This window comes from Leucoraja erinacea, chromosome 14, assembly GCF_028641065.1.
Source record: "Leucoraja erinacea ecotype New England chromosome 14, Leri_hhj_1, whole genome shotgun sequence".
Taxonomy (NCBI): Eukaryota; Metazoa; Chordata; class Chondrichthyes; order Rajiformes; family Rajidae; genus Leucoraja; species Leucoraja erinaceus.
In genome coordinates this window covers 6,332,463-6,353,617 of record NC_073390.1, presented here as the reverse complement: position 1 = coordinate 6,353,617, position 21,155 = coordinate 6,332,463, and the positions used below count along the sequence as shown (strand labels likewise).

The window sequence follows — 21,155 nt, the reverse complement described above, 5'->3', positions numbered from 1 at the left end:
AGTCAGTTTTGGGGTTTTTTTTAAACAACAGCGTAAGATCAGTACTCTATGCAATTACCAAAGACAATAAAACAAAGTTTTACTTTGGAGATGTTAATTTATGAAAACAGTTACTGCTACACCCTTACAGTAAGCTGGCACCTCCAAGAAAAAAAGCAGCAAAAATAAATCAGTGGCATTTTCATATAGAAGTGGTTGCACAAAATCGCAAGTTACATCATTAATTTTGTAACACTTGCAATAAATATAACAAACTAAACGGTAGAGTTCTAGAGAGAATTGTACAAAAGCTGGAGTAACTCAGCGGGATAGGCAGCATCTCCGGAGAGAAGGAATGGGCGACGTTTCGGGTTGAGACCCTTCTTCAGACTCAGAAGCTAATAAGACTTGATTTCCTGGAGCATAGGAAACTAATGGGTCTGTAAATCATGAGGGGCATGGATAACGTGAATGATATGGTGTTTTTTCCAGGGTAAAAGAGTCCAAAGCTAGATTTGAGGCAAGAGGAAGAAAATTCAAAGGAGACCCAAGTGGAAACTTTTTCAATGCATAGGATGGCGTGTACATGGAACAAACGGCCAGAAGAAGTGGTAGAGGTGGGCACCATTACAGGGCTTAAAATAAATTTAGACAGGTACCCAGATAAAAGGTTTTGAGGGATGTGGGCCAACTGCAGGCAAATTGAACCAATTGAATGCAACTTGATTTGCATGAACAAGCTGGGCAGAAGTGACTATTTCCATGATAATATGAATCCATGACTTAAGGGCCTATCCCACTAAAGCGATTTTTTAGGCAACTGTGGCGACAGTCACTGTCGAGGCGTTGCACCCACCCCACGACAATGTCCACGACAAGCTACCACCTAGTTGACGTCAAGCCAAGTCAACCAGTGACACAATTCCTCGCGACTTGGGATATCCACCTTCGACCACACAGGTGACAAGCTACAACACCCTAAGTCAACCTCCCTCCACCAGCGACAAGCTACTACCCTGTCGGCGGCAAATGAAGACTTCTCTTGACGCCAGAACTGTCGCCGGTTGACGTCGGATGACGCAGGTCATCTCCAATGGAATTCACTGAGGTCATGACCAGGTGACAGCCAACGTCACCTGGCGTCATCCTACGACAGCACCTACGACAGGAGAAGACAGGCAACGTCAAGCCCACTGTCGGCGAAAGGTTTTGAGCATTTCAAAATCCAGCGGCGACAACAAGACCGCTCCAGACAATACAGGCGTCACCCCGTGACCATGTGGCTACAAACTATTTTTCGGTGTCGCTGAAAAAAAAATCGCCCTTTAGTCCCTGGACCAGATGGAATCCATGTCCGGTTATTAAAAAGCAAGAGAATAAATTATTTGGGCCTTGACAGATATCTATATCATCTTTGTCCCAGAGGATTAGAGAATAGCCATCATTGTTCCTCAGTTTAACATTGGCAATAGGGACAAACCAGGAAATTATAGGCTGTTCAGCCTCAAGGGCCTGTACCACTTAGGCGATTTTAGGCAAGAAATTAAGACTTCGCGACGCCGGTACCTGTCGCCAGGTGACATTGGTTGTTGCCGGTGCTGACTTTGGTGAATTCCATTGGCGACTACGTACGTCAACTGGCGACAAGTACCAGCGTCAAGAGAAGTCTTCAGTTGTTGCCGACAGGGTTGTAGCTTGTCGCAGTTGGAGGTAGGTTGACTTCGGTTGTTATTGGTTGTCGCCTGTGTGGTCGTAGGTGTGGTCGTAGATGGACGTCCTAAGTCGCGACGATTGGGTCGCCAGTTGTTGGTAGCTTGCCGTGGGTGGTAGGTTGTCGCAGACATTGTCGTTGGCGGGGGGGGGGGCGTCCAATTACTGGTTTTTCGGCGACCCGCTACGACTATGCCAGCAGTCACCTAAAAAAATCGCTTAAGTGGGACAGGCCCATTAGTGTTCAGAAGGAAGCTTGGTAAATATCAAACAGAATTTGCAGGGCAATGAGGAGAGAGGTAGAAGCAGTAGAACATGCTCTATTGCTCTTTCAAAGAGACGTTATGGCTTTGATGGGCTTTACAGCCTCTTGCTGTGCCATAGCTGTTTTTTGTTAAACTTCTTAACAATTACTGCATTAGATTCAGAAATGAAGAGAAACCTGAACCTGTGCAATTCTAAATTTTGTAATTCTGGGCATGGATGATCAATGCTAAAATATGACACTTTCATTCAATAAGATCCAGAAAATTGTAGGAACAGAATATTTAAGGTATTTGAATTTGTATTTGAATTGATAAACTACACTAATAAAACAACCATTTTTTTTTAATTCAATGGTAAATCTTGTATAATTATAAAATATGAATTTAAATATGGGTAGCTGAAGGTGAAAGTTTATTTATCAGAAGCAATCTTAAGTGTAGGCCAATACCTAGTTCCATTTCTGCATTTGACATGTGATAATGCTGATACTGCTGGTATAAGTAACAGAATTGAAGACAGCATGCCGCTTCATTATACTGAAAATTAAATTTATGAGAGCAAACCTTCCACTGGGTCCTCTACTATAATTGTGATTTTCCGGAGGTCTCCTTGAGAAAGCCGAAGAGTAACAACAGGGGGAAATGAAAGGTTATAAGACAAAAGAGTTAGAGTTAGTAAGAAAATTCTTGCATTTACCCAGCCCCTCCCACAAAAATAAACTTTTTTACAATGGTGTTTTCCTTGTGGATCTTCTATGCACTCAGTTGGCATAATTTCTTAAATCAAGATAATACAATAACACTTATCAGGAAGCATGCTGAAAAGATAATTAGTTAAAATGTCAAGAAAATTACCCTTACATTCATTCTGTTAAGAATTAACTGTTTCTCTCACCACATAAATCTACTCGACGAGTATTTGCAGGGTTTTTTTTAAAGATTTCCAGCACCTGCAATTTTTGATTTTCAGTTCAAAAAAAATTGTATGGAAGCCAGCCATTTTATTTGAGACGGCAATCTTGTCTTACTGACTTTGTTCTTGCCTTCCAAAATGGATAGTTCAGGTATGTTAAACATAAATGTCAACTTAGATTTAAACCGAAAAAGTGATCACCATGGATGATTAATGTAACAATCTGAGTCACTCATTTATTTTACATTTAACATGAGCAATGTTTCATAAAGGCAATACACATCAAAGTAACCTATGCAAGCAAACATTTTTGATGTTATTTCTATCAAATCTCAACCCTTTTCACTGAGATTGACATTTGTTACTTACTTGAACCATATACAATGAGATGACACCAATTAAGAAACCCATTCAGATTTCAATCAAACAATGCTGAAATCAGCCATTAAATCATTTTTTGAAAATGTCTTGAATAACAATTCTTCAATTTCATTTTGTACTTGAGCCAGGATGAATTAAACATGCACAAAAGTATAGATAAAGTCAACAGTCTTTTATGACGAGGGTGGCATGGTGGTAAAGTTGCTGCCTAACAGTGCCAGAAACATGGGTTCGATCCTGACTATGGGTGCTATCTGTGCTGAGTTTGTATGTTCTCCCCATTACTGCTTAATTTTTCTCCGGCTGCACCGGTTTCCTCCTACATCCCAAGGACAAGGGTTTTTTTTAGCTTAATTCGTTTCTGTAAATTGTAAATTGTCCCTAGTGTGCAGAGCTAGTGTGTGGGGATCGTGGTTGGCGCAAACTTGAAGGGCCGAAGAGCCTGTTTCCGCGATGTATCTGTAAATTCTAAAGTCCATGGTGGGCCCAAAAACAAAACTGTCACATAATTAATTCTTCAATTTGATTTCACCATGAGACCTACTCACTGTTCCTATCCTTGGGCTTCAAATCTCTCATCAGTACATTCCTTTGCCATTCTTAGAACATTGACTATTTAACCAACCTTGGAATGTCATGACAACTTTACCGCTCTCTTTAATCTGCTATTAAATGTGATTTCCAATAAAAATCAATGGATAAACATTAAAGGGTGGAATACTGATTAGGCTGTTTGTTGCAGTTGAAAGAGTCCACTGGGCTTGCTTGGAACGCAAAATCAAACATGCAATTATTACGTCAACACAGCTGCCAATTTATATTTAGCAATCTTCTATTAGGAAGCAGAAACACAAATGATTCCACTTATTAATGTACCTTGCAGCAAGTAAATCTTGATGCATGCAAATCCTTGAAATAAATCTCACTGTACCTGGTGGATTTGTTGATGATATACCAGTATCAGAACGGGATCTGATGTGGCTTTTCTTGAAGCCTCCCTTTCGTTCCAGAGTCTTGATTTCAGAGAAGCTGGAACTTCTTGGAATGCTCAGTAGAGATGCACTGCAGATAATGTTAACTTTAGGAACTTGCCCTATGGTAGGAGCAAATTGCTGTGAACTTCCAGAATAGGAAGATGAGCTATTGTTGCACTGACTTGAACTTTGATCCCTGTGTCCCAGGTTTCCAATAGCCAAATATTCTGGTCCATCGTCCATTTCACATGATCCTTCATCTTGTGCTTCACCCCATGAATCCTCACCATGGCTAACTGGGGTACTAACTGTTGTCTCACTGACTGGGGAAAATGGTTCTGCTGACGGAATGATATTGAACTGGTGGGTGCCAGAGCCTTCATCTTGCATCATTTGGTCTGTGGAATCTGCAAAGCAAGGCAAATTAACCTTCTTTCTGATGTCTTGCTGGGTGTTATTCATATTAATGAAACTTTGCGATGTAGCACCTATGCCGATGAGGGAAGAAAAAGACAAGGATCACTTATATTTTCAGCAAATCAAATAATTGCCCAATTCGTGTATTGCTTTGTCTAGAGCAAACAGAGATCAATCATAAAGTAAATCGAGCATTAAATGACTGTTGATAAAGCTATTATGTGCTTGATGTTCCTTTTTGTTATCGTAGGAGCGCATTGTCATGGTGGCATTTTATAATGGCATGTAAAAAAATTGCATTTGTTAAACTGTAATTTAAAATTTATTTGGTTTCTCCACTCCAGCTGAGTGGAGTAGGGGTGTACATGCATTATGAACAAAAGAAATGTAAAAGAGATCTCTCTCTCTCTCTCTCTGACCTGGGCGCTACAGCCGGTCTCGGCCTCGCAGGCGACCCGGGCGCTACAGCCAGTCCCGGGGATGAGAGGGATCTGGGAACTGAAGCCAGTCCCGGGGGCACGCAGGCGTTGTTGCTGACCCCTGGACTAAACCAAACACTTGATCCTGTCCCTCCATCGTTTTCTCTAAATTTAGCAACTTGAATTGGGGGTGCGTCTTCATTGCCGGGAAATATGGTATATAATTTAAAAGCACCATGGGAAATAACAGGGTACATTCTCTTCTGTATGGTAATTAATTTTGCATACACACGTTTGCCAATCTCCACAAATATAGAGAGAGTTTTGCATGATTTATTTGTTAACAGCTTCGAGGACTATTGTTTCAAATTTTTGTTTCTGCTTATGAATACTTAATGAATATATTGCAACAATTGTTAAATGTAGAAATAAGATAGAGCTTGATTCCCGCCAAAGACCCATCATTTATTTATTTGCCTCTGTACTACACAATTTGAGATTTGTAATAGAAAATATCACATGTGGTTAAAGTGCACATTGTCAGATTTTATTAAAGGCCATTTTAATATTTTGGTTTCATCATGTAGAAATTACTTCTGTGTTTATACATAGTCCCTCCATTTTGGGGCACCATAATGTTTGGGACATACAGCTTCACAGATGTTTGTAATTTCTCAGGTGTGTTTAGTTGCCTCCTTAATGCAGGTATAAGAGAGCTCTCAGCACCAAGTCTTTCCTCCAGCCTTTCCATAACCTTTGGAAACTTCTATTGCTGTTTATCAACATGAGGACCAAAGTTGTGCCAATGAAATTCAATGAAGTCATTATGAGACCGAGAAGCAAGAATAAAACTGTTAGAGACATCAGCCAAACCTTAGGCTTACCAAAATCAACTGTCTGGAACATCATTAAGAAGAAAGAGAGCACTGGTGAGCTTATTAATCGCAAAGGGACTAGCAGGCCAAGGAAGACCTCCACAGCTGATGACAGTAGAACTTTCTCTAAAATAAGGAAAAATCCCCAAACACCTGTCCAACAGATCAGAAAGACTCTGTAGGAGTCAGGTGTGGATTTGCCAATGACCACTGTCTGCAGAAGACTTCATGATCAGAAATACAGAGGCTACACGGCAAGATGCAAAACACTGGTTAGCCGCAAAAATAGGATGGCCAAGTTACAGTTTGCCAAGAAGTACTTAAACGAGCAACCACAGTTCTGGAAAAAGGTCTTGTGGACAGATGAAACGAAGATTAACTTATATCAGAGTGATGGCAAGAGCAAAGTATAGAGAAAAGAAGGAACTGCCCAAGAACCAAAGCATAACACCCCACTGTGTTTCGCAGGTAAGGTGGTATGGCCTGGGCATGTTTGGTTGCTGAAGGTACTGGCTCACTTATCTTCATTGATGATACAACTGCTGATGGTCCTGCCAACTACGCAAATGAAAAAGTTACTTTTATAACAATCTAATAGATTATCTTCTTAATAAACAGACAACTCGCAATACGGTTAGTAGACCAGTTCAAAACTTTACTTATTCTCGGCCGATGGAAGTGGCAAGGAAAACCCCAGTCAAGTGAGCAATACAGACACTTGGCTGTCCTCAGTCCACTTCTCTGAACAACAGAATTACATGGTATTATATAGTGTTTTTTTGTCACCTTAGCACATTCCACAAACATTAGTCATGGTCAGAGGTACAGAGAATAAAGGTTACTGCAGGATGCGTCACATCAAAGGCATCTTGTCATATGGTACAAGGACTTTACTTTTCAAAGGCTTCGGACATTTGGTACAAGATATCTTACATATTAAAGGTATCGGCCATTTGTCAATACCCCTTGACATTTGGTACAAGATATCTTACATATTAAAGGTATCGGCCATTTGTCAATACCCCTTACTGGGATCAATCTGGGTTTCCTCTCTCGTCACTGCATACCTCAAAGGCATTGGACATTTGGTGCAATGTATTTTACATTTTAAAGGCATCGGACATTTGTCATTACCCCTTACTGGGATTAATCTTGGCTTCCTCTCTCGTAAAATGGTAGACAAATGTTATAGTCATTCATTATCTCAATACACAGCAACCTGAGGCAAGCCTAGACTTGCTCTGCTGTATTAATCTACTTGAGAAAAGCCTGATTTGAGACTAAATATAAGTTGTAAGCTGGCCCAGGAATCCATTTAATATTTTCTTATATTTTTAACATAATTCAGCCTTATCAGTAGCATAATGAATTCTGAAGTGTATAGACACATCCTATCTGCTCAAGTTCAAACAAATGCCTCAAAATTCATTGGCCGGCAGTTCATTCGACAGCAAGACAATGATCCCAAACATATTGCTAAAACAACAAAGGAGTTTTTCAAACCTAAAAAAAATGGTAATTTCTAGAGTGTCCAAGTCAATCACCCGCTCTGAACCCAATTGAGGATGCCTTTTATATGCTGAAGAGAAAATTGAAGGGTACTGGCCTCCAAAACGAGCAAAAGCTAACAATGGCTGTAATACAGGCCTGGCAAAGCATCACCAGAGAAGACACTCAGCAACTGGTGATGTCCATGAATCGCAAACTTCAAGCATTTATTGCAAAGGATATGCAACAAAATACTAAACATGACTACTTTCATTTACATGACATTGCTGTCCCACAAAGATTATGGTGCCCTGAAATGGGGCGGACTACGTATAAATACAGCTGTAATTTCTTCATGGTGAAACCAAAATGTATAAAAATGGCCTTTATTAAAATCTGACAATGTGCACTTTAACCACAAGTGATTTTTTTTCTATTACAAATTGCAAATCGTGGAATACAGAGGTAAATAAATGATGGGTCTTCGTCCCAAACATTATGGAGGGCACTGTATATAGTTTTAATTATTTTTCACTTGCCTGAAATGTTGAAAGTAGAATGACCTAAGAGAGTAGTATACGAGTCTGCATGTCTGCGTTGACATCCTTCTGCAAAGGAGGTGCCCTTGATACCAGGCAGTGCAGTCAAACTTTGGCTTTTCACCATTGGTAAATGGGAACCAAATTTCCTTGCAAACTAAAATTTAAAAAAAACATTATGAGAAACATAATGCAACTTATGGCTCATCTTTATCTTTCCTTAATTGAAAGAAATCTAAACTGATGAGCTCAATTTGTTTTACTTTAGACTTTACAGTGAGGGAAACGTCAGCCCCCAGCCTCCTAAAACCCCTGACCAATGATCGCCCCAGACATTAGCACTATCCTACACACCGGGGACAATTCACAATTTACAGAAGCCAATGAACCTACAAACTTGCATGTCTTTGGAGTGTTGGAGGAAACCCATGCAGTCACAGGGTGAACGTACAAACTCCGTAAAGACCACATCCATAGTCTGGATCGAACCCTGGTCCATGGCGCTGTAAGGCAGCAACTCTACCACCACGTCACTGCGCTGCCCATGTTGTTGGTACACATTAATTCATAATTGGTATCCCTTGGATTCTGCTATTTATAACATCGTAAGATTTGAAATCCACACAACCAACTTCAGGTACAAGGAGGATTTTGGAACAAGCCATAATAAAAACATGGCCCTTTGACACCGGAGAGATGGAACCAATGATTAAATTGGGTTATCAATTTAATGAGAGAGAAAGTTCATCCTGTTTGATAACAAAGTATTGTGATTTTTTTTTTAAATGTTTGAAAAAATCCTGCTCTCTCTCAGAATTATGTCAGAGAATCTAACAACTCAAGTGGAGATTACTCAAACCTGCTGTACCTCTGCTGGCTTAATTAAAGAAGATATTTAAACCACATCATGTATATTTCTCATTATCGTTAAAAAATTGTACACACACACACGGACCAGGACACGCGGGGGAGCGGACATTTAACATTACTGGTCGGTTGTCCTTGGTTCTGAAAACTCCAGCTTACGTTTTTTTTCCCCCAATGAAAATGACCTGTCAGCAAAAGCGATTAACTAAAACTACCTATGACTACCCATAACTACATGGCGACCCCACTACAACTGAACCTACCACTACAGGATTATCGATTTTCTCCATGGCGACCAATTTTTGGTCACAGAAAATTTTTCAACATGTTGAAAAATTTGCGGCAACCATACTGAGGCCATGACTAGTTCCCAGAATGCAGGAACTCCTCGCGGCCATGAAGGAGACTCACCAGAGACCACCAGCGAACATGTGGCGACCATGTGGCGAGCGCAGAGTCTCCTGCACTCACCTAAAAAGTTGCCTAAGTGAGACATCAGTCTTTTGCCAATGATTTTTTGTTTGACTTCTGGCCCCACTGACCTACAGACAGTTGTACAATAATGTGACAGTTAAGTTCCTAATAAACCTCATCATAGTAAATAATGTTAAACAATTGATTCAATGGAGAAAAAAAGATTAGGAACTAGAGTGTTTCAGACTTGTAAAAACAAAATTATTTTCTTGTAGGATTTGCAAAAATAAAGATGCTTTTAATAACTACGTTTATTTTCTTACTGCATTTACTTACTAAAAATGCCAACCACTGTATGTAACATTGTTTAATGGAGTATGGTTGCACAAGTAATAGAAGTCAATAGAAGTGATTACTTGTTAATTTGTAAAGAAAATCTTAATCCAGCAGTGAAAATGACAACTGTGTTTGAAGAGACTATGATGTCCAAATACTCCAGGAAAGTTATATACAAACAATATTGTTTTTTCCAAGACAGTTTTGTTTTGCTTGATAATTTCTTCCCTCTCAGGATGAAAACTGGCAGCCTGAGCGTCATTAATGCTGGGCTAGCTCCCAGTTGAACTTTGACTCTCCAATTCACTATATATAATTTATATTACGGAAACATGTATTATAGCAGAGCTAGCTGCATTTGTGAAAGGAAACATTTTTTTCCTCTGTCTACCAATGGCTTCCATTACATTTTAACACTTTTTGCACCAATAAATACCACCTCGTCTGTCTTTTCTAGCTTCTCATAACAAAATTTCTTCATTTCTGTAAACCTCCACTTTCACCCATTCCAAGACATCGTTCCTGAAATGTGATGTGGCAAGTTCCCTAAAGGGCTCTAGATAAGGTATAGCCAAGGATTTTTCCGTTTCTGAAGGAAATGAAGCTTTATATTTTTAAATGGTTGAATACAAGAGTAAGAAAAAATAAAAACTGTAGCAATAATAACATATCAAATGAAGCACTTAAACTTGGCCATCTACCATGGTGGCCATCTGTAGTGTTGTATCTCCATGAGCTGTTTTGAATATATCTCCAGTGCAGTGGAAATTTGTACAATTCATTTGTCTAACCACAAACAAGACTTTTGGCAGAACCAAGCACTTCCCCTGTGTTGTCTCTGCCACGTGACACCTTGACAACACGACTCTTATTTTAAAGCATTTTCTTTTACAAATTTTGCTTTCAGAAGAAGGAATTTCTTGGGTGCAGGCCAATATTCCATGTTTGCCATTACTATCATGAGGTATAAAATGCTAAAGAAATCCAAGTATCTCCACAAATAAGTTAGGATAATCTTGCAGAAGGCACAATCATAAGGCTTTTAAATCATCAGCAGTGTTTTGGCAAGCACATTTAGGAAGTAAGCCAAGCACAGGGAGTTACCACTAGGAGCTGCCAAACTGCCCCTTAGTCTGTCTTTTTTTTCTTGCACAAATTCTTGTAGTTGCAGCACTGTCAATAAGCATCCTGGAATAAAATCTGCTGAATCAAACTTTGTTGCATTCACCTCAGATAGCAATGTGCAACACTGACTTGCTTGGGTGAACTTGCAGAAACTGTCCAGCGGCTTATTTCTTTGCTGAGCAACATAAATAAGCCATGCTACTCGGGGAAGCCAAAAGTAAAGATCAAACACGTATCCACTTAAGGGTAACATTAGAAAAACAGTTCTCTCTAAACATGCCGAAACCTCTCAAAAAAGGGTACAATTAGGCGTCAAAATTCTAATGTCCAACAAAGAATAAAGCACAAAACTTAAAAAAAACCAATCCTGTCATTAGCTATACACACCCTACTTGACGTCCTCGCAATGTTCACATCTGAACTCCCTTGCAGGTCCGAGCTCCATATCTTTGAATCTACCAACCTGAAAAGCTACGACAGCCTCACAATCCTTCAGAGGTTTAAGATGGCTGTCCCCCACCTTCTCAAGTGAAATTAAATATGAACACCATGTTCAAAACTTGCCAGTGAAACCTCGTGCCCACAAAATGTAACAGCTCTCAGTTATTTTCTCTCAGAAGTATCTAATTATACACTTTGGAAACCTCTACCACATAGTCATAGCATGCAGTGTTAATTGATTTTTTTTGATTTTTTTTTTAATATATATATAAAAGGTTTCACTTACCACAGACGTGTCAATCTGAGCTAATATTTTAGGATTATTCTGTTCCACAGCCTCCAGACACTGGAACATTGCAGTCACATGGGGATCACTCAACAAAAAGGCAGTGTCTGCAAGACAGAAACAGCCAACAATGATGACTTACATATTTAGAAAGTAATTACATCAACTAACAGAATATTCTGTACAAAACAATGCATTCCATTACAACAGATCCTCCTGCTGTAGCACTCAATTTTGAATACGATTATTTTAAGTTAACCCTTTAAAAGTAGTGCCGATATTCATGGGATTTTTCAACTCTTAAATTGTCCACAATTCATTAAAACCCAGGCCAATTTTTGCACCATAAATTATATGGTTGCTAATGGCCCAAGTTCATTGTTGAAATTACAATTACAATCCACTGTGGAGACCTAACAAATTTTATTAAGTTATCTTTACAAAGATTTTATGTTATCTTTATGTCAATTCCCCGGTTCTCTAAGCAGAACCTGATCTGTTATTTAATATATTATCCTAATTTGCACTTAAGTGCTCAATGTTCACCCATTCGACACCCCCCCCCCCCCCCCACATGTTTTCAGACATGTGGTGCTTGATTTTTTTATCCAATGAACTCAAAATTTATATATATTTTTAAATCACCCCTTGTAGGCATTCCGTTTACCAAGCCTGCATTTTGTGCCTGCCACAATCCAACTGCAAAAATTTGCCTGGTCCTTAGCACACAAGAAAACAAGAAAGTAGGAGCAGGATTAGATCACTCAGCCCTTCAAGCTTGCTTCACTATTCAATATGATCAATGCTGGCCTCAACTCCTCCTCTGTGCCAGTTCCCAGTAACCCTCAATTCCACGATCTTTCAAATATTTATCCGTACCTCAAATACAGCTAATGATCTGACTTCCCCTGTCCACGGGCAATTTCAGAGATCCACTACCTTGGAGAAGAACTTTCTACATGCTGCCATTTAAAATTACAAGCCCCCTATTTTGTAGTTATGTCCACTTGTTTGTGACTCTCCCCCCACTGAGCATTCATGACTATTTCCTAATTGTAAATTATCTGGACTTAATGAATTAATGGGTCAGTAAAGAAGAATTCCAAACCTTTAGAATAAAAACTCTCAATGTTCAACTTTACATGCTCAGCATTTTATTCAACCAAATCGATCTCACACAACGTGGCTTTGAGTACATTCATTTCTGTTGTACCTTTGTAGAATTTCTTTGAATACTTGTAGTTGCTGAGCAAAGGTCTTAGCTGCGATGACAGACAATGGAACTGAAGGCTGTGGTGGAGCCAGTATTGTGCTTTCTGAAGATTACTCTTCGAGACAGACTGGTCAGTATCCATCAACTGAAGGGAGTTAAAAAAAGACAAATTATAAACCAACTTGCATATCATGCATCTTTAAATTGAAGATCTTAATGCTAGGTTGGAAAAGAAAAGAAAAATCTGTACTTAAATCTCTAATTGCTCCATCTTCCTTTCTCTTTTAATTAAGGAATTCATAAACCAAATTTCTTCAATTAAATAACAAATCTAGATTGGTAATGACTAATTTAGTATTTCCTATGTTCAAGACAGTTATTTGTAAAGATGCAATGCAATGTAATGGTGATACTTTTATAAACATGGTCCAGAAGTGTGATGCTAAGATGGACTATCACATTGCAGGCTTCTAAATAGATGAAAATCACCTTAAAATATGACTGGAAACCCACAGAACTTCATAAAAACTTTATCAAAACAAATAACACACCGCTGATGATAGTCTAACATTCTCTCACAGCAATTTGGACATATTTATTAACTGTGCAGTCTTGCTTGGAACCTTGCTTACCTTTGAAAATCACTGAAAGAGGAGTATGGCAAAGCACAAATAGATTATGGATTTAAACCTGACCAAATATTGAATTCCGCAGGGCCTCAGTTTGCCAAAAACAAAAAACGGGACATTTATCAGACAATTAAGTTCACGTCAACAAATAGAAGTATGGACTCCATCGCAGGAAACAGACTTCTGACCGACATACACTACAAACCCACTGACTCACATGGCTATCTGGACTACACGTCTTCCCACCTTGCCCCCCTGTAACACCCTCAGAAATATATTTCCTATTAAATCTTTCAAGGGCTCACCTTAAACCCAAGCCATTTAGTTCTTGATTCCCCTACTTGGGAAATAAGATTGCATATTCACCCGATCTGTTCCCCTCATGATTTTATGCACCTCTATAAGACCACCCCTCAGCCTCCTGTGTTCCAATGAATAAGGGAAAACTGCAGGTATGAAAGGTGAGAACAGATGGTGAGCTGGCATGGTCTGTTGCAGCATAACCAAGCAATTTTGAAGAACAACCAAAAGATTAGATATGGGAGAACTGTTTGCAAAACAGCAAGGATACTGCTAAATATTGAAATCAAAACATTCATAAATAGTAAAAGGAAGCGATATCGTGCCACAGCATGGTAATAAAACATTTTCCATGCATTCATCATTGAAGTCAGTGTCACCAAAAAGTGACCACGGAGTAGGCTTGCAGGTAGCTCAAATACATTTTATAATGTAGCTCATCAAGAACCCACAAAACGCGAGGAGCAAGTAATCAGGACAACCAACTGGTTACGGCATGACCCAATATTTATCTTCTCCATCATGCTTACTGGCCTTAAATCCTTTTCCTTTTTTCCCTTTTTTGTAGATTTTACTATTTCTACACTGACACATCTTGCCTTGTTCCAGATTTTATCTCCGGTCTTCTGAGTAAGTCCGTTTTTTAACGCTCGTAGGTGAAATCATCAGAGAGTTTGGCGTTTCAGTTTTGCCACAACCTATCACTGGAACTTAAACCTAAAATATTATTTTTTTTTTTTTAAATTATCTTCACTATATATTGTCAAATGAAGTGCTAATGGTAAAGATCAAAACTAAGAAAAGCAACAAGGATTGGAGATGAATATTAAATCAATTGAATATTTTCTTATATACCAGTTAGATGAATAATTTTCTAACTTCCCTCTACCTAAACAGTGGTTTTATAACCACTTTCAAAAAGAATTCCCCTTGATTTCCAAGTACTAATTGCTTTATTTAGTTTAGTTTAAAAAGAAATGATCAATAGCACAGGAGAGAAATCAGTCCATGCTTCCCCAATACTTCAGAAAACATCCATTATTGTTCCACTATGTTGCCATTGATTCCTTTGTTAAATGCAAATCTAGTACCAGTTTTAACTTTAAAGGGGTTAATGTTGCATTAGAGTGTGCTCCATATTTCCATTAGTTAAGTTCAATCCATTGTATTAATGCTAACTCTGAACACAATGTCATTGTTCCACTAATTTTCCTTGTAACCCATCCTCACGCATCCTTATCATCTGCCCCAGATGCCATCACCCACAGGCAATTTACAGTTGTCAATAAACCTACCAACAACACACCCTTGCAATGTGGGAGGAAAGTGGAGCAAAGCAAAGAAAAAATGCAGTCGCAAGAAGAACATGCAAATTCTGTATAAATAGCACCAGATGTTTGAATTGAATTGAACCAGGTCACTGAACCTGCGAGACAGTGGCTCTACTTGTTGCACCACTGTGCCTGTTAAACAGTATTCTTAAATATCACATCTAAATTAAACCTATACTAGTTTCACTTCCCAAATAATTTACAAGAATAAAGCAATGCAGTAAAACCTTAGGTTTTATTTCAGGTTTCAATTCCTATTTGGTTTTGGTCACAAAAATCTTAACATCTTTTCTTTAAAAGTTCCTTAAATATTGAAAAAATGATACTTAACATTTCATAGATCAGAATAGATTTGCTCTCACTGATTACATGTATCCTAATTATCAGCAACAACAATAAAACCATGTTGCATTGTCATCTTCCACATTACAGTTTAACAGCAGATAGGAATATTTTCTGCACTCTGGCTCCTCAATTTAAGTTACAGATGAATTTCCACTATAAATATGAATGGTCTGGCATTTGCACCAAACCTTCAAAAATTCACGTCATCATTGACTAAGTAGTCAAAATTTATCACAGGTACCTGCTATCATGAGAGTGCTGCTTGCAAAACAACGTAAAAAGCAACTTTATATATGAAGGAAATAAGTAACCTGGAACATAATATACTCATTATTAACACAAAATGCTGGAGTAACTCAGCGGGACAGGCATCTCTGGAGAGGAGCAATAGGTGACGTTTCAGGTCGAGACTCGTCTGAAGAAAGGTCTCGACCCGAAACATCACCGATTGCTTCTCTCCAGAGATGCTGCCTGTCCCACTGAGTTACTCCAGTATTTTGTGTCTATCTTCGGTTTAAACCAGCATCTTGCAGTTCCTCCCTGCACATACTCATTCACAGATGGTGTTCTGCCAACAGTACTTTTAAATAACTCAACACATCAAGACAGCATATATGGAATGTGTAGCATGTTTACGTTGCATGTTGAAGTCGTGTCATGAAATAGTTGGAAGCCCACCTCAAACAGCATATCCTAAGTATTACACACAAGCTACGTGCTATAAAACCAGTGTGTATATTAAACAGTACGCAAATCAAACATATGCCAAGCACCTCATGCGACTGCACTGCCAAAGTTGTGCTCTTTATTCCGAAAATAGAAGCAGGTATATTAAATTTCAGTAGTAATTAGGCAGCGTGTTATTCTAAAAACAGCTAAATTACGATTCGAGACGGACAACATCACCCCTAGTTCGCCGGCTAACGACAACACCGCCAGCGTGCTGGCTAGGGAGGCTGGAGCGAGGTCCTCCGCTGGGGATGTGCACACGTACTCGTTGTCCGAGCATGATGCGAGGAGGTCTCCGACATCTGTGAACACGAGGAAAGCTGTAGGCCCAGATGGCATATCTGGGCGAGTACTTATGTCTTGTGGCTACTCAGCTAGTTCCAGTGCTCACCACAATATTCAACCTCTCCCTGGCCAAGTCAGTGGTCTCTGCCTGCTTCAAAAGACGTGTACCTGTACCAAAGAATGCCTCTCCAGCTTGTTTGAATGACTACCGACCAGTGGCCCTCATCTCGGTAGTCATGAAATGCTTCGAGAGGCTGATCAAGAACCACATCTGCGCCTTCCTCCCTCGCAACATGGACCCGCTACAGTTTGCATACCGTCCGAACAGATCCACCGGCGATGTGGTCTCTCAGGTTCTGCACACGGCTCTCTCTCACCTTGACAGCCAGAAGGGGGGGTATGCTGTTGCTGTTCATTGACTTCATCTCAGCCTTCAATACGATAGTCCCCACCAGACTTGCTGAGAAGCTGCTGGAACTGGGGCTTAACACTCCCCTGTGTGCCTGGGTCCTGGACTTTCTCACCGCCAGGCCCCAGGTAGTCAAGATGGGAAGAAATACATCGAACACCCTCACCCTGAACACAGGATCCCCCCAGAGTTGCGTCCTCCATAATCAAGTTTGCTGATGACACTGTGGTGGTGGGCCTGATCTCCGATAACAATGAGAAGGGGCCTAACGGGAGGAGGTGGCTGATCTGGCACTCTGGTGTCAGGACAACAGCCTCCTCTTGAATGTAATAAAAACTAAGACGCTGATTGTGGACTTTAGAAGGGCACAACATCCGAGGGCGTATACGCCACTGGAGATGAGTGGGGCCACTGTGGACAGGGTGAGCTGCTTTAAATACCTGGGAGTCCACATCACAGAGGATCTGACATGGACATCACACGTTGCCGCACTGGTGAGTAAGGCAAGGCAGCGCCTTAACCACCTTAGGCAGCTGAGGAAATTCAGAGTCTCTCTGAGGATCCTCCAGTGTTTCTACTCAGGGGCTGTAGAAAGCATCCTGTCCGGCAACATCACAATCTGGTTTGGGAACTGCTCTGCCCTGGTCAAGAAGGCTCTGCAGAGAGTAGTGCGTTCAGCGGAACGCACTATGGGAAATACACTCGCCCCCCCCTGCAAGAACTATACACCAGAAGGTGCAGATCCAGAGCCAGCAACATAATGAAGGACCCCTACTACCCCAGCAACAGACTGTTCCAGCTGCTACAGTCAGGCAAATGCCTCCGCTGTCACGCTGTGAAAACAGAGAGGATGAGACGGAGTTTCTTCCCACAGGCCATTAGTACTGTAAACTCTTATCTCACCAGGGATTAATTTACTGTACCAATTTATTGTTGTGCTGTGTCTTTTTAAAATTGCTGGGGTTTTATTCTAATATGTAAATACTGATTCTGTTCTATTCTGTTCTGTAGTTTTTTGCACAATGTGCAGGCATTGTCACTTTCATTTCACTGCACATTTTGTATGTGTATGTGACAAATAAACCTTGACTTTACTTGACGAATCTAATAAGGAAGTCTATATACAGTAAACCCCAGATATAATGGACGAAAAGGGGGCAATGGTGTCCCTTATTGCCAATTGTCCACTATAATCAAGTCAGGTATTATCATTGTATGTACCATACGTTGAAACACGGAACTGCAGGTGATGGTTGATACACAAACGGAAATAGAGTGCTGGAGTAACTCAGTCGGCATCAAGAGGATATCAAGATCGATGCGGGCTATACTAATGTTCAAACCAGTCTCATCTTGTTTTATTAAGCATAGAGTGGTTGGAGCCTGGAGCAAACTACCAGGGAAGCCAGTGGAAGAAGGTATAATGTTTAAAAGGCTTTTAGATAGGCACATGAATATGAAGGAAATGGAGGAAGGTTAAACAAAGGAAATTAGTTTAATATTATGTCCGGCACAAATATTATGGGCAAATGGTCTGTTCCTGTGGGGTACTGTTACATGTTACATGTTCTTCATGGGGGTAGGAACACACTTTAGTTCAATGATTCTTCATAAGAAATGGAAATGTGAGAACCAATGGGTATTTTAAATTGTATACAGGAAGAAAAGGAAGAGGTGGAGGAGTGGGAACGCCTGCAATGGAGCTGCCCCAACATGTCAATGTAACCATTACTTTATATTCTCAAAGATAGATATAAAATGCTGGAGTAACTCAGCGGATCAGGCAGCATCTCTGGAGAAATGGAATGGGTGACGTTTCGGGTCAAGACCCTTCATCGGACTGAGATGCTGCCTGTCCTGTTGAATTACTGCAGCATTTTGAGTCTATCTTCGATGTAAATCAGCATCTGCAGTTCCTTTATACATTTATTTTGTAATTACTTTTCCAGTTCTGACCCAAGGTCACTGAGCAAAAATGTTGCTTCTGTTTCTCTCTCCATGGATGTTGCTTGACCTACCAGCAGCTTTAGCTTCTAGTTTGGATATAATTTTCTGCTCACCGTCTCCCTCACCTTTTATCAAGATCATTATTTTACAGGTAGACACAAAATGCTGGAGTAACTCAGCAGGTGAGGCAGCATCTATGGAGAGAAAGAATGGGTGACGTTTCGGGTCAAGACCCTTCTTCAGACTGCTGTCGAGGAGGGGGCAGGACAAAGATAGAAAGTAGGCAAAGACAGTGGGACTAGTAGGGGAACTGGGAAGGGGGAGGGGAGAGAGAAAGCAAGAGCTATCTGAAATTGGAGAAGTCAACGTTCATACATCTGGGGTGTAAACTACCCAAGCGAAATACGAAGTGCTTTATTTTACAAGTTACCTATAACGTTTCCTTCAATCTCGGATATGTTTTAGATTTATTTTTTTAAATCACTCAATGAACATGCAATACTAGAGAACTCGCGTATCTCAACTCATCATATTACATTTAAAAGAAGCAGAGTCTTTAATTTTGCAGGACATTACCCTTCTGTTAGCTCAGAGATCAATAATAGAAACTAGGAGAAAAATCGGAATGCAAACTTACCAAAAACAAATTAATGCACCCAAACATGAATATTATTCATGATATTTCATATACTATTGGATTTGAAAAATTAAATTGCTAAGCAAGGATACTTTAGAAAAATGTCTGCAGTTGCAGAAGATTACATTTTCTCTAACATATTAGAACGCAGGACAAGTAAGAGTATGATACAAAGTACCAACAGTAATAGGTAGCAGGCTTTTCTTTCAAGACTCAACAAAAGAAATTAAGCACCAAAAGAGTAAATAGCAATATCAATAGTTTTTCTGGTTTACCTGTTCAATATGGTGAGCAAGGTGAGGACTGACCCAGCAGACATCTTTCACAAATGGCCAGTAATCTTTGTGCTGTATATATATCTGTAATTGAAAATAACCAATTAGAGAATAATTACTCTGCTTTCTGACATTGACAAGTTGCTCTTCACAGAATGTTTTTCCTTGTCCCACATCTAATCAGTGGAACCAAGCAGCACACATGCAGAAGACAGTCAGCAGCTTCTTATCTTAGTGAACAGTTCAAAACTTAGAACCAAATAAGGTACAGCACGTCTCTCCAATGTATCGAAAACAGCCATGCGACTTTTAGAAAGTAAAAAAGAGACCCAGTATCAAATCCATTCTTACTTACACATCTAAGTCACTATGTCATTGTTTCATGAACTCACGGTCAAATTTAATATTCTGCTAAAATTACATTCTCCAAAATGTTAACAGCTGTAGTGACTCTAGATCACAGCAAAGTAACAGGACTTCAAAATTAGAAACATTTATACCTTTTCAAAAAAAACCCCAATGTTTATGCATTATTACTTTATTATTTATAGCAATCATTTTCAGATTTCAAACCTACTGCAAAGCAGCAACAAACTTCCCATGAGGAAGGAAAAGAGTCAGATTAAAATGCAGCCTGGGGATAGTTAACACATTCTTTCAGCAGTTTACAGAAACCCAGATCTGCAACATGAGTCACAAAACTACTGCAGTGCAAGTCACATGATAAGCAAGGAAGTAAATTATTTCAATTGAAAATATAACGGCACAAAATCTGGTGGGTCAGGATGTTATTCAAGTCCCTTTATTCCTTACTAAAACTAAAAATAGGAAGCCAAACCTCAAAAAAATGAAACATTTCTAATAATTTGATTAGCTACATTTCATTTGGATTGTCTAAACAGATTTACGGAAGAGAAAACACAGGATAGGTCAAAACAAAGTTCATCGCTGAACTACAGAAGAAATGATTTTAAATAGTGATATATACAGTGCCCTCCATATTGTTTGGGACAAAGACTCATCATTTATTTATTTGCCTCTGTACTCCACAATTTGAGATTTGTAATAGAAAAAAATCACGTGGTTAAAGTGCACATTGTCAGATTTTAATAAAGGCCATTTTTATAAATTTTGGTTTCACCATGTAGAAATTACAGCAGTGTTTATACATAGTCCCCCTATTTCAGGGCACCATAATGTTTGGGACACTGCTTCACGGGTGTTTGCAATTGCTCAGGTGTGTTTAATTGCCTCCCTAATGCAGGTATAAGAGAGCTCTCAGCACCAGTCTTTCCATCACCTTTGGAAACTTTTATTGCTGTTTATCAACATGAGGACCAAAGTTGCACCAATGAAAGTCAAATAAGCCATTATGAGAATGAGAAACAAGAATAAATCTGTTATAGAGACATCAGCCAAACCTTAAGCTTACCAAAATCAACTGTTTGAAACATCATTAAGAAGAAAGAAAGCACTGGTGAGCTTACTAATCGCAAAGGGACTGGCAGGCCAAGGAAGACCTCCACAGTTGATGACAGAAGAATTCTCTCTATAATAAAGAAAAATCCCCAAACCCCTGTCCGACAGATCAGAAACACTCTTCAGGAGTCAGGTGTGGATTACCA

The 21,155-nt window shown here is 39.6% G+C and overlaps 1 protein-coding gene across 3 annotated transcripts in view; it reads right to left on the bottom strand.

Moving 5' to 3' along the window:
* rubcn (rubicon autophagy regulator) overlaps positions 1-21,155 on the bottom strand; it is a 91,537-nt gene that overhangs the window by 57,218 nt on the left and 13,164 nt on the right. For 2 of the 3 annotated variants that reach the window (XM_055645446.1, XM_055645448.1), the window contains exons 3-8: positions 19,531-19,614; positions 12,644-12,788; positions 11,431-11,537; positions 7,962-8,118; positions 4,181-4,711; positions 2,520-2,564 (exon numbers count right to left, since the gene is read on the bottom strand). In XM_055645446.1, the coding sequence (XP_055501421.1) occupies positions 2,520-2,564; positions 4,181-4,711; positions 7,962-8,118; positions 11,431-11,537; positions 12,644-12,788; positions 19,531-19,614 (1,069 nt within the window). The remainder of the gene's footprint in view (positions 1-2,519; positions 2,565-4,180; positions 4,712-7,961; positions 8,119-11,430; positions 11,538-12,643; positions 12,789-19,530; positions 19,615-21,155) is intronic. The other variant, XM_055645447.1, reaches the window with a different exon arrangement.